General features: G+C 43.8%; 1 protein-coding gene across 1 annotated transcript in view; it reads left to right on the forward strand.

Moving 5' to 3' along the window:
• The window catches only part of pik3r4 (phosphoinositide-3-kinase, regulatory subunit 4), a 37,921-nt gene that overhangs the window by 14,173 nt on the left and 9,142 nt on the right, over positions 1 to 14,606 (forward strand). Inside the window, exons 10-13 of the mRNA XM_053327338.1 lie at positions 6,413 to 6,614; positions 7,657 to 7,677; positions 11,689 to 11,780; positions 14,231 to 14,453. Coding sequence (XP_053183313.1) covers positions 6,413 to 6,614; positions 7,657 to 7,677; positions 11,689 to 11,780; positions 14,231 to 14,453 — 538 coding nt within the window. The remainder of the gene's footprint in view (positions 1 to 6,412; positions 6,615 to 7,656; positions 7,678 to 11,688; positions 11,781 to 14,230; positions 14,454 to 14,606) is intronic.

The following is a 14,606-nucleotide window of genomic DNA, read 5'->3' on the forward strand; positions in this document are numbered from 1 at the left end:
TCAGTCTGGATTCACATCAGACAATCCTTTACTATATTTTTATTCTACTTTGATTATTATTCTATAATTTTTATCTTCTTTTCTTTTGTCTTTTAAACCTAGTTTTAGTCAAAAAGGATGGAAGGAAGGAAGGAAGGACAGACAGATGGAGGGGAGGTAGAAAGGAAGGAAGGAAGGACAGAATGAAGGAAGGAAAGAATGAAGGAAGGACAGAAGGAAAGAAGGACAGATGGAGGGAAGGACAGAATGAAGGAAGGAAGGAAGGAAAGAATGAAGGAAGGACAGATGGAGGGAAGGACAGAATGAGGGAAGGAAGGAAGGACAGAATGAGGGAGGGAAGGAAGGAACGAAGGACAGACAGATGGAAGGAAGGAAGGACAGAATGAAGGAAGGAAGGAAGGACGGACAGAATAAAGAAAGGAAGGAAGCACAGATGGGGGGAAGGAGGGAAGGAACGAAGGACAGATGGAGGGAAGGACAGAATGAAGGAAGGAAGGAAGCACAGAATGAAAGAAGGAAGGAAAGATGAAAACATTGGTCAGAAAACTAGAAAAGTCATCAAATGTAATAAGTTACATTACTTTGATGAAGTCATTAAAATAGTTACATTACTTATTACACTTTAAATAGAGTAACTAGTAATCTATTACATTATAAACAGAGTAACTAGTAATCTATTACATTATAAACAGAGTAATTTAGTAATCTATTACATTATAAACAGAGTAACTAGTAATCTATTACATTTCCTTTTTCCTTCCTAAACCTGTTTATTAAAGCAGGAAGTGAATGTGGGTCAAATGAGTTCATTGGCTCCAAACAGCCAGCGAGCACTTCCTGTGTGTTTACTTCCTGTGTGTATTAATACCAGTTCACACATACACACACACACACGCTGGCTGAAACAGTGTGTGTGTAATCCAGATACAACAGGAAGTCATTCAGAGTGAAGGAAGGACGGAAGGAAGGAAAGAAGGACGGAAGGACAGAAGGAAGGAGGGATGGAATGACAGAAAGAAGGACAGATGGAGGGAAGGACAGAAGGAAGGGAGGAAGGAAGGAAGGACAGAAGAAAGGAGGGATATAAGGAAGGACAGAAGGGGGGAAGGAAGGGAGGAAGGACAGACGGAAGAAAGGAAGGAAGGACAGAGGGAAGGAAGGACAAAAGGAGGGAAGGACACAAGGAAGTAAGGACAGATGGAGGGAAGGAAGGAAGGACAGAAGGAAGGAAGGACAGAAGGAAGGAAGGACAGAAGGAAGGAAGGACAGAAGGGTAAACTTCCAAAAAGGTTAATATGGTTGATGTGCAGGTTTGGTGTATTGTGTGTTTTATGCATCTGGCTCCAGGAGTTGATACAAACATCTGGAAGTGAGATTTTAACGAGCCAGACTTGTTTTTGTCACTTCTCCCCTGACACACGCTGACATATCCAATATATTAGGTTTATCTTTAGACTGCTGGACCAGTCCCAAGATAAACCAGAAACTATAAACCTCTTCATTAAAGACACACTTTCTACTGTGTGTCTGAGACTACACACATCATAACACTTACCCTAACAGCTGGACTTACAGGTTAGGAAGGAAGGACAGGTTGAAGGAAGGAAGGAAGGACAGGACAGGACGAAGGAAGGAAGGAAGGACAGGACGAAGGACAGAAGGACGGAAGAACAGGAGAAAGGAAAGAAGGACGGAAGGAAGGAATGAAGGACAGGAGGAAAGAAAGAAGAACTGAAGGAAGGAAGGAAGGACAGGACGAAGGACAGAAGGACGGAAGAACAGGACGAAGGAAGGACAGACAGAAGGAAGGAAGGAAGGACAGAAGGAAGGAAGGACAGGTCGAAGGAAGGAAGGACAGAAGAAAGGGAAGGAAGGAAGGACAGGGCGAAGGAAGGAAGGAAGGAAGGAAGGAAGGAAGGACAGGGCGAAGGAAGGAAGGAAGGAAGGAAGGAGAGTCAGCATTGCAAACAAATTGAACCAGTGAATTAACTGAATCAGCAACAAGCTGAGGGCCAAACTGAACCAAGTGATGAGATCAGCTGTTGAAGGATGTGATTCTTCCTTCTTACACTAAACACACTAAACACACTAAACACACTAAACACACTACACACACTAAACACACTAAACACACTACACACACTAAACACACTAAACACACTAAACACACTATAGACTAAACAAACAGAAGGAAGCTGTGAATAACGTTCGGATCAAACAAACCAAACACTAACAAAGTGAAACACTAACAACACAAAGTGCAACTGCTGAGTTTCTGAAGTTTCTCCTCCTCTGTGAGAGATCCTGTCAGGAAGGACAGATGGAGTGAAGGAAGGACAGATGGAAGGAAGGAATGAAGGACAGGACGAAGGAAGAAAGGACAGAAGGAAGGAAGGAAGAATGGAAGAAAGGAAGGAAGGAAGAAAGGAGGGACAGAAGGAAGGAAGGACAGATGGACGGAAAGAAGGAAGGAAGGAAGAAAGGAGGGACAGAAGGAAGGAAGGACAGATGGACGGAAAGAAGGAAGGAAGGAAGGAAGGACAGATGGAAGGAAGGAATGAAGGACAGGACGAAGGAAGGAAGGACAGATGGAGGGAAGGAAGGAAGGAAGGACAGGACGAAGGAAGGAAGGACAGGACGAAGGAAGAAAGGACAGAAGGAAGGCAGGAAGGAAGGAATGAAGGACAGGACGAAGGAAGGAAGGACAGATGGAAGGAAGGAAGGATGGAAGGATAGAAAGAAGGAAGGAAGGAAGGATGGACAGATGGAAGGAAGATAGGTAGGAATGAAGGAATAACAGAAGGAAGGATGGAAGGAAGGAAGGACAGATGGAGTGAAGGAAGGACAGATGGAAGGAAGGAATGAAGGACAGAAGGAAGGAAGGAAGAATGGAAGAAAGGAAGAAAGGAGGGACAGAAGCAAGGAAGGACAGATGGACAGAAAGAAGGAAGGAAGGAAAGAAGAAAGGAGGGACAGAAGGAAGGAAGGACAGATGGACGGAAAGAAGGAAGGAGGGACAGAAGGAAGGAAGGATGGAAGGACAGAAAGAAGGAAGGAAGGATGGAAGGACAGAAGGATGGAAGGACAAAAGGACAGAAGGAAGGAAGGATGGAGGGACAGAAGGAAGGAAGGAAGGATGGAAGGACAGAAGGATGGAAGGAAGTTTCTCCTCCTCTGTGAGAGATCCTGTCACAGTCAGTCTGAATCAGAGTCAGAGCCACCTGCTGAATAACACACTATAAATAGATTATCATGTTATACACATCCTGACCAGCAGGGGGCAGACAATAAAAGACAGTGAGCTGCAGTAGACACCGCCTTTATGAGGGATGGAGGGACAGAAGGACAGATGGATGGAAGGAAGGAATGAAGGACAGGACGAAGGAAGGAAGGACAGATGGAGAGAAGGAAGGTAGGACAGGAGAAAGGAAGGAAGGAAGGAAGGAAGGAAGGACATAAGGAATAAAGGAAGGAAGGAAGAATGGAAGAAAGGCAGGACAGAAGGAAGGATGGTAGGAAGGATTGAAGGATAGAAGGAAGGACAGATGGAGGGAAGGAAGGACAGAAGGAAGGAAGGAAGAATGGAAGAAAGGAAGGAAGGCAGGACAGAAGAAAGGAAGGACAGATGGACGGAAAGAAGGAAGGAAGGACAGAAGGAAGGAAGGAGGGACAGAAGTAAGGAAGGACAGAAAGAAGGATGGAAGGAAGGGAGGACAGAAAGAAGGAAGGAAGGATGGAAGGACAGAAGGACAGAAGGAAGGAAGGATGGAGGGACAGAAGGAAGGAAGGAAGGATGGAAGGACAGAAGGATGGAAGGAAGGAAGCTTCTCCTCTGTGAGAGATCCTGTCACAGTCAGTCTGAATCAGAGTCAGAGCCACCTGCTGAATAACATACTATAAATAGATTATCATGTTATACACATCCTGACCAGCAGGGGGCAGACAATAAAAGACAGTGAGCTGCAGTAGACACCGCCTTTATGAGGGATGGAGGGACAGAAGGACAGATGGATGGAAGGAAGGAATGAAGGACAGGACGAAGGAAGGAAGGACAGATGGAGAGAAGGAAGGTAGGACAGGAGAAAGGAAGGAAGGACATAAGGAATAAAGGAAGGAAGGAAGAATGGAAGAAAGGCAGGACAGAAGGAAGGATGGTAGGAAGGATTGAAGGATAGAAGGAAGGACAGATGGAGGGAAGGAAGGACAGAAGGAAGGAAGGAAGAATGGAAGAAAGGAAGGAAGGCAGGACAGAAGAAAGGAGGGACAGATGGACGGAAAGAAGGAAGGAAGGACAGAAGGAAGGAAGGAGGGACAGAAGTAAGGAAGGACAGAAAGAAGGATGGAAGGAAGGAAGGACAGAAAGAAGGAAGGAAGGATGGAAGGACAGAAGGAAGGAAGGAAGGATGGAAGGACAGAAGGAAGGAAGGATGGAGGGACAGAAGGAAGGAAGGAAGGACAGAAGGATGGAAGGAAGTTTCTCCTCCTCTGTGAGAGATCCTGTCACAGTCAGTCTGAATCAGAGTCAGAGCCACCTGCTGAATAACACACTATAAATAGATTATCATGTTATACACATCCTGACCAGCAGGAGGCAGACAATAAAAGACAGTGAGCTGCAGTAGACACCGCCTTTATGAGGGATGGAGGGAAGGAGGGACGGATGGAAGGAAGGAAGGAAGGAAGGAAGGAGGGACAGAAGGTGAAGGAAGGACAGATGGAAGGAAGGCAGTAAGGAAGGAAGGAAGGCAGGACAAAAGGAATAAAGGAAGGAAGGAAGAATGGAAGAAAGGAAGGTAGGCAGGACAGAAGGAAGAACAAAAGGAATAAAGGAAGAATGGAAGAAAGGAAGGATGGTAGGATGGAAGGACAGAAGGAAGGAGGGACAGAAGGAAGGAAGGTCAGATGGACTGAAAGAAGGAAGGAAGGACAGGACAAAGGAAGGAAGGACAGATGGAAGGACAAATGAAAGGAAGGAAGGACAGAATGAAGGAGGGACAGAAGGATGGAAGGAAGGAAGGAAAGAAGCATAGATGGAAAGGAGGACAGAAGGAAGGAAGGAAGGAAGGACAGATGGACGAAAAGAAGGAAGGAAGGACAGATAGAAGGAATGACAGAAGGAAGGAAGGAAGGACAGATGGACGAAAAGAAGGAAAGAAGGACAGATAGAAGGAATGACAGAAGGAAGGACAGATGGAAAGACAGAAGGAAGGAAGGAAGGACAGAAGGAAGGAAGGAAGGACGGATGGAAAGATGGACCCCCTACTCCAGTAGCTTATGAAGGGAGGGGTCAGGTTGTGTTATGAAGCCTACACCGTAGAAACTGTGTCGCTGTTGGACGTACATAGAGGAAACACTGAAAGACACACACACACACACACAGATACACACAGACACCCACACACACACAGATACACAAAGACACACACAGTCTAGTTAGTGTTGGCAGAGTCTCACACAAACTCAGCAGAGTTCAAACTTTTATGTCTGAACGTCGTAGAAAAACAAATCTGTCTTTATTTCACGTGTGTGTGTGTGTGTGTTTGTGTGTTTGTGTGTTTGTGTGTGTGTGTGTGTGTGTATTTGTGTGTCTGTGGTGTTTTTATCTCCACTTGGCTTCTTTGTGAATAAAGGAGTTTGAATATTTTTGCAGCAGTTCATGTTGAGCTTCTATTTTTGACTCGCTCCCATTTCCTGTGTCATTTCCTGTCCCGTTTCCTGTCTCATTTCCTGTCCCATCTCATTTCCTGTCTCGTCTCCTGTCTTGTCTCCTGTCTCATTTCCTGTCCTGTTTCCTGTCGCGTTCCCTGTCTCATTTCCTTTCCCGTTTCCTGTCTCATTTCCTGTCCCGTCTCCTGTCTCATTTCCTGTCCCGTCTCCTGTCTCATTTCCTGTCCTCTCTCCTGTCTCATTTCCTGTCCCGTTTCCTATCTCATTTCCTGTCCCGTTTCCTGTCTCATTTCCTGTCCCGTTTCCTGTCTCATTTCCTGTCCTGTCTCCTGTCTCATTTCCTGTCCCGTCTTTTGTCTCATTTCCTGTCCTGTCTCCTGTCTCATTTCCTGTCCCGTCTCCTGTCCCATTTCCTGTCTCATTTCCTGTCCCGTTTCCTATCTAATTTCCTGTCTCGTTCCCTGTCTCATTTCCTGTCCTGTCTCCTGTCTCATTTCCTGTCCCGTCTCCTGTCACATTTCCTGTCCCGTCTCCTGTCTCATTTCCTGTCCCGTCTCCTGTCTCATTTCCTGTCCTGTCTCCTGTCTCATTTCCTGTCTCGTCTCCTGTCTCATTTCCTGTCTCGTCTCCTGTCTCATTTCCTGTCTCGTCTCCTGTCTCATTTCCTGTCCCGTCTTTTGTCTCATTTCCTGTCCCGTCTTTTATCTCATTTCCTGTCCTGTTTCCTCTCTCATTTCCTGTCCAGGGGATGACGGAGGCGGAGGAAGACAAGCTGTTGGCGCTCAAAGACTTCATGCTGAAATCCAACAAGGCCAAAGCCAACATGGGCGAGCAGAGTCACCTAGGAGACGCAGCGCAGACGGGCGTCATCGACCTGGCAACGCTCGGCATCACCGGACGACAGGTCGACCTCGTCAAGCCCAAAGCCGAGGCCGACGATAAGAGAGGTAACCGCTCACATCACGCTCCTTCTTCTTCTTCGTGGGTTTTTAAACGTTACTTTACGTTCTCTTCATGTTCTGACTCAGTATTATTAAGTCGTTAATAAAGAGATTTACTATCAGGAAGGATGGAAGGAAGGAAAGATGAAAGAAAAGGAGGAAGGACATATGAAAGAAAGAAAAAGAAAGAAAGAAAGATTAACAGAAGGAAGGGAGGAAGGAAGAAAAAGAAAGAAAGAAGGAAAAGAAGACAGCGTGGAAGGAAGGAAGGATGGAAGGAAAGAAGGAAGGAAGCGTGGAAGGAAGGAAGGAAGGAAGGAAGGAAGGATGGAAAAAAGTAAAGACAGAAAGACTGAAGGAAAAGAAGACAGGATGGAAGGAAAGAAAGAAAGAAGGAAGGAAGGAAAGAAAGGAAGGAAGGATGGAAGGAAAGAAAGAAGGATGGAAGGAAGGAAGGAAAGACAGAAGGAAGGAAGGAAAGGAAGAAGGAAGGAAGGAAAGAAAGAAGGAAGGAAGGAAAGAAGGAAGGATGGAAGGAAGGAAAGAAAGAAGGATGGAAGGAAGGAAGGATAGAAAGAAAGAAGAAGGAAGGAAAGAGGCTGAAGGAAAGGAAGGAAGGAAGGATAGAAAGAAGGAAGAAGGAAGGAAAGAGGCTGAAGGAAAGGATGGATGGAAGGAAGGAAAGAAAGACTGAAGGAAGAAAGGAAGGAAAGAAGGAAGGAAGGAAGTATAGACTGAAGGAAGAAAGGAAGGAAAGAAGGAAGGAAGGAAGTATAGACTGAAGGAAGAAAGGAAGGAATTATTAGTGGGGTCATTTTGAGATACACTGGTGGTCCCGTTAGCGCCTGGTGGTCCCGTTAGCGCCTGGTGGTCCCGTTAGCGCCTGTGCTAAGCTAACTCCACTATTTTATATTAGATAGACCTCGTGGTTCATATGACGCTCGGTCGACATTACGCCGAATCATGGCTGCTTTAAACTGAAAGGTTGTGATGGATCCACTTCCTGTCTGTTTCACATTAAAAGGTTTTGTGTGTTTATTTGTTTCAGAGAGCGTCGCTGCAGCAGCTGGTACTCTGATTACTCTGATTCTCTGTGATGAGTTTGAAGTGATTCTCATGTTTGCTGTGAAAATAACAAACTGGTCAAGTCCCATGAAATTAGAAATATTCCCCCTAAACCCCCCCAACCCTAACCCCCCCAACCCAAACCCGTCTGCCGCCAACAAACATTTAAACATTTCTAAAAGTGGAAGTCTTTTAATCTTCTCAGTGTTTTGATCCAGTGAGCTCTGACGGAGTGTGTGTGTGTGTGTGTGTGTGTGTGTGTGTGTGTGTGAGTGTGCGTTTTTCTATCCTGGTGGGGACCGAAACCTGACATATTACCAACCCTGTGGGGACCGACTCCTGATTTCCATGGGAACGAGCATTGGAATCAATAGCAAACAGCCTCCTGAGAGGCCTGGTCCCCACAGGGTTGGTTTTCCTGACTGTGTGTGAACCTGAGCTAACAGTGATGTCAATTGTATGCTAATAGACGTTAGCATTATGGGTCCCAACGAGGGGGGCAACATTCAGGTCTCAAATTTATGTGAGTTTTTTTCATTCATTTTTTTGTTCAAACAGAATTATGATGAATTTAGGAGTTAAAATTATGTCTCTAGACCCTTTAGAAAGGCTGGACCCCAGTCAGGGTCCCCATGAGGTAGTAAACACGTGTATGTGTCTGTGTGTGTGTGTGTGTGTGTGTGTGTGTGTGTGTGTGTGTGTGTGCGCTCTGACGGAGCGGCTCAATCAGCTGATGATCCTTTAAATGTTTCATGGGACTTTTAATGTTTCCTAAATTTAACCTGAAAGGAGACAAAGTTACAGTCAGCTTCACTAATGTGTGTGTGTGTGTGTATCTGTGTGTGTCTGTACGTGTGTGTGTGTGTGTGTGTGTGTGTGTGTGTGTGTGTGTGTGTGTGTGTCTCTCTCTCTCTCTCTCTGTCTGTGTGTGTGTGTGTATCTGTGTGTGTATCTGTACATGAGTGTGTGTGTGTCTGTGTGTGTATCTGTGTCTGTGTGTGTGTGTATCTGTCTGTGTGTCTGTGTGTGTATCTGTGTCTGTGTGTGTGTGTGTGTATCTGTCTGTGTGTGTATGTGTGTGTGTGCATGTGTGTGTCTCTGTCTGTGTGTATCTGTGTGTACGTGTGTGTGTGTGTTTGTGTGTACGTGTGTGTGTATCTGTACGTGTGCCCGTGTGTGTGTGTATATCTGTATCTGTGTGTGTGTGTGTGGCTTCATTTCCTGAATGTAACATTAAAATATTAACAATCAGCTGTTCTCAGTTAAATTCTGTTTTTCTTTTTTGCCAGACATGAAAGGATTTAGTTTTATTTATAAATGAATAAAATTAGGTCAAAAAACAGAAGAAACGTGTCACAGATGAAATGATTAGTGTTGAGTTGAGAGTGAACATTAAAGCAGATTGTCCTCTTGACTTCTTTGTGAAGGCTTTGAATTCACGCTGTGTGTTTCTACATGAACACAAAGCTACTAAACTCTTTGCTCCAGATGTTTGTGCTAATCGCTGCCATCTGCTGCCAAGTAATGATGAGAGAAACCAGTCTGAACCCAACTTCTTCTACTCTGACTCATTAATCACTTTCATGAAGAGAAACCAGTCTGAACCTAACTTCTTCTACTCTGACTCATTAATCACTTTCATGAAGAGAAACCAGCCTGAACCTAACTTCTTCTAATCTCGTTAATCACTTTCATGAAGAGAAACCAGTCTGAACCTAACTTCTTCTACTCTGACTCATTAATCACTTTCATGAAGAGAAACCAGCCTGAACCTAACTTCTTCTAATCTCATTAATCACTTTCATGAAGAGAAACCAGCCTGAACCTAACTTCTTCTAATCTCATTAATCACTTTCATGAAGAGAAACCAGCCTGAACCTAACTTCTTCTACTCTCATTAATCACTTTCATGAAGAGAAACCAGCCTGAACCTAACTTCTTCTACTCTCATTAATCACTTTCATGAAGAGAAACCAGCCTGAACCTAACTTCTTCTAGTCTCATTAATCACTTTCATGAAGAGAAACCAGCCTGAACCTAACTTCTTCTAGTCTCATTAATCACTTTCATGAAGAGAAAGCAGCCTGAACCTAACTTCTTCTAATCTCATTAATCACTTTCTCTTTGTGTCCTTACTTTACCTCCAAAACATGTTGAGTCCTGAAACTAACTCGCTGAGGGGTGTGTGTGTGTGTGTGTGTGTGTGTGTGTGTGTGTGTGTGTGTGTGTGTGTGTGTGTGTGTGTGTGTGTGTGTGTGTGTGTGTGTGTAAGTGTAGTGTGTGAGTGTGTATCTGTGTGTGTGTGTGTTAGAGAGTGTGTGTGTGTGCGTGTATCTGTTTGTGTAGTGCGTGAGTGTGTATCTGTGAGTGTGTGTCTGTGTGTGTGTGTGTGTGTGTGTGTGTGTGTATGTGTATGTGTATCTGTCTGTGTAGTGTGTGTGTGTGTGTGTGTGTGTGTGTATGTGTGTGTGTGTGTGTGTGTGTGAAACATGTTGAGTCCTGAGACTAAATGAGCTTTGACTTTTATTTCCAGGAGTGTGTTTGTAGTGTTTTCCTCTAACATTCAGTCTAACTGTATCATTATTTATTTATCTTCCTATAATTAAACATTTTATAATCCTGCTGATCAATAAAAGTAACAATAAGTGAAATAACTCAACATATAACTCTGATAATAAACTTATAATATAAACAAGTAAATTAATCAAAATCATTAACAAGCAAAATAATTTAAAGTAAGATTTTAATTATGAAGAAATCCTTAAATTATTATTATTATTATTTTTATTGTGCTTTTAACAATTTAAGCTTTGAAAACTCAATTCTCTACATAACAAGCCTTTAAACATATTAGAAAATATAAATAATATAATTATACATTATTTATATTTAAAAGCATCTAAAAGTGTAACATTTAAAATATTTACTTTCCTTCCTTCCCTTCTTCCCTCCCTCCTTCCTTTCTTCCCTCCCTCCTTCCATCCTTCCCTCCCTCCCTCCTTCCTTCCTTCCTTCCTTTCTTCCTTCCTTCCCTCCCTCCCTCCTTCCATCCTCCCTTCCTTCCTTCCTTCCCTCCTTCTCTCCCTCCCTCCTTCCATCCTTCCTTCCCTTCTTCCCTCCCTCCTTTCCTTCTTTCCTTCCTTCTCTCCTTCCTTCCCTTCTTCCCTCCCTCTTTCCCTCCTTCCATCCCTCCTTCCCTCCATCCTTCCTTCCCTTCTTCCCTCCATCCTTCCTTCCCTTCTTCCTTCCCTCCCTCCTTTCCTTTCCTTTCCTTCCTTCCTTCCATCCTTCCTTCCCTCCTTCCCTTCTTCCCTCCCTCCTTCCCTTCTTCCCTCCTTCCTTTCCTTCTTTCCTTCCATCCTTCCTTCCTTCCTTCCCTCCCTCCTTCCTTCCTTCCTTCCTTCCATCCCTCCTTCCTTCCCTCACTCCTTTCCTTCCTTCCTTCCTTTCCTTCCTTCCCTTCCTCCCTTTCTTCCTTCCTTCCATCCTTCCCTCCCTCCCTCCCTTCCTTCCTTCCTTCCTTCCATCCTTCCCTCCCTCCCTCCCTCCTTCCATCCTTCCTTTCCTTCTTCCCTCCTTCCTTCTGTCCTTCTTTCCATCCTTCCTTCCTTCCATCCTTGCTTCCTTCCTTATTTCCTTCCTATTTTCTTTTCCTTCCTTCTATTTTTCCTTCTTTAAATTTAAAATACTTTCATTTTTGGTGCTTTTTGGGCCACTTTAGGAAAAGTCACCAAAATTTCAAAATAAAAGACATCATTAAACACATTATAAATCATCAAAAGAAAATCCCCTTCAGCCACATCATCCCTCCAAAGATGTTAAAGTCTTCTTCTCTGTTTTAATGATGGAGGGAAACAGCTTTGATTCCAGACAAACAAGTTTTACAGTGAGATAAATGAAAGCAGCTGTTCACAAACACTCTGCATCACATTTATAGAGTTGTTTGTTAATTGTGTCTTAACATCCTGGTTTTATCACCTGTTGTGTGTTTGTGTGTTTTTTTTACTTCCTGTAGCGAGGAAGCACACCAAGCAGGACTCCACCATGAACGAAGAGTGGAAGAGCATGTTTGGATCTCAGGAGCCGTCGTCTGCTCAACCCGTCACGGTAATAATCCCTCACTCTGGTATACTGATGTTTCCTTCCTTCCATTTGTCCTTCCTTCCTTCCTTCCTTCCTCACTCCTTGACTCCGTCTTCCCTCCCTTCCTTCCTTCCTTCTTCCCTCCTTGATTCCTTCCTCCATCCCTTCATTTCTTCCTTCCATCTTTCCTTCCTGTCTTCTTTCCGTCCTTCCTTCCGTCCTTCCTTCCTTTAATCCTTCGTTCCTCCTTTTCCCTTATTTCTTTTTGTTCCTTCCTTCCGTCTTTTCATCCTTCTTTCCTTCCTTCCTTCCTTTCTTCCATCTTTCCTTCCTGTTGTCCATCCTTCCTTCCTTCCTTCCTCCTTTTCTTTCTTTGTTCCTTCCTTCCACCTGTCCTGTCTTCCTTCCATCTTTTCATCCTTCCTTCCTTCCATCTTTCCTTCCTGTTGTCTTTCCTTCCTTCCTTCCTTCTTTCCTTCTTTCCTTCCTTCCTCCCTTCCTCCTTTTCCTTCCCTCACTCTGATTTACTGATGTTTGTCTGGTTTCATCACCAGAGGCAGAGTCACCTCACACACCCTTCATCGTACTAAGCTGTTTAGTTTAGGGTTGTCTCAGGAGTGTGGAGAGATATGTCCTTTAAAAAGTCTAAACTGGTGAATTAAAGTAAAAGAAAAGTGTAAAAGTGGTGCAGATCAAAATGTGCCAGTTTTCTTGTTTTGTTGGGCTGACAAGTCAAAACATAAACCCAAAATATACAGTTTACTTTCATGAAAGATAAACATTAAAATCTCACATTTGAGAAGCTGGAAGTAGTTAATATTCAAGCAAATATGCCAAACATGAACTAAACAACCGATCAGCTATCAAAATAGTTGCTGGTTATTTTTACATGAATCAATAAACCTTCATTAAAAACCAGAATCTCTGAAAATGTAAATATTGTTCACTTCTAAACTTTAACTCAATCTGTCTCCTGCTCTGCTATTAAGTCCAAACGAGCTGCCGATATTTACTAACTTAAAGTCTGTAAAGTAAGAATAAATATGTGTTCTGAGTTTGACATACCACAGAAAAGTGTGTTGTTAACCACCCTGCCAAATTTGAACGATTTAAAAAATCACCAAATATATGAAATTAGGCTCCAAAGTTCAAAAATCAGCCTCTTTCTCTGCTCCCAAACGCTGTGGGCGTGGCCGCCGAGTCTGCTGAAGCCCCGCCCCCTACCAAGTGTCACCTGTCAATCAAAGTCACCACCTCTACCAGAAACATGGACGCTACATCTGAGAGCTTTCTGCTGTGTGTGCTGAATGTATTTATACATAAAATAGTTGTTCTCTTATTTCTTATAGACAGTGTTTACATTTGGAAAGCCATGTTGCATTAATGTTTGTATCCAGTGTTAATTCAACAATAAGAGATATGTTTTGTTGTTACAGTTTTGGTGTAAGAAGCCTGAATATATCGGAATCGTAAAGTAAGAGTTGGACAATATCAGAATATCAGATATCGGCAGAAAAGCCAATATCAAGCATCTCTACATCCAGCTAAAGAAACAAGAACAAAAACATGATTTTGAGTCTGTGGAGAATTTTAAAAATTGGCTTTTCAATGATCAGAACTGCTGGTTACGTTTTTCTTTCACTCTGGTTGATTAATCATCCTGTGAGTTGTTTTTCTCATGAAGTCAGTTTTTAGTTCCAGCTGGCCGGCAGTAATCAGCACAAAGCGTTCAACTTCATGTTACCTTCAGAAGAATTTGTCAACATGCCGCATGAATAATGAGCTCATGGTTGGGTTTGGATCCTGGACCTCAGAGAGTCTCACATACTGAGCCAGACTGGAGGATTTACACTGTTTAAACTTAAAACACTTACAATAGTCCAAATATTGGTGAGAATCGTTCTGCTGGATTCACACTTAGCTACCGTCTAGATAAGGGAGGTCAAACATGCGGCCCGAGGCCCAGAACCGGCCCACTTCGTCAACATGATGCATGATGGATCCAGGAAAGAAAGAATTTGGAAAGTTATATGAACACCGTAACACACAGCAGAACATGTGCAGAGATATTAGAGCTGAGCTGGTTACCATGACGACAGTTCACACATCACTTCCTGTTTTTTAATAATTAGTCAGTAAACTCAGCATCGTCTGACGCAGTTTCAGCTTCCTGTCAAACCAATGGAGCTGCAGCGGCTTCCTGTCTAAGCTTTTCAAAATAAAACCTTTGTTATTGAGCGCTATCTCAAATTAATTAATTAATTAATTATTAAAAATCGTTTCCCCCTCGATTTTATTAGTTTTGAGATCGTTTGGCCCCTAAATCGCAATCACGATCAAATTTCGATTCATTGAGCAGCCTTAGTCAGTACCACAGGTTGGCATGGCAACCGGAGCTAGCAGCAATGGAAGTAACAATGAACTGATTCAGGATCAAACAGTCAGTAAATATAAAGGTCTGGATGTGTTTGCAGGCGGCTGACGGTCCCGGGAGTCAGATCAGGAAGAGCACGGCGGTCCCATCGGTTCCCGTGTTGCAGTCGGTGGCGAGCGGCCCGGCCTACCAGCGCCGCCTCAACACCTGCAAGGCGGAGCTGCAGCAGCTGGTGCAGCAGAAGAGGGAGCAGTGCAGCGCCGAACGCATGGCCAAGCAGATGATGGAGAGCGCCGAGTGGGAGAGTCGTCCTCCTCCACCCGGTAACGCCAACGCACTCATCCAAACCAACGTTTAGAAACTCTAATTGACTTAATCTTGCTCATGTCAATTAATGGTGGTGTTCACTGTTGCCATGACAGCAAAGGTTGCATATCTTTAAGGAATTTGAAAACTTGTCTCCAGTGATGATTTTA

The sequence above is a fragment of the Scomber japonicus genome, chromosome 10 (assembly GCF_027409825.1).
Source record: "Scomber japonicus isolate fScoJap1 chromosome 10, fScoJap1.pri, whole genome shotgun sequence".
NCBI classification, from domain to species: Eukaryota; Metazoa; Chordata; class Actinopteri; order Scombriformes; family Scombridae; genus Scomber; species Scomber japonicus.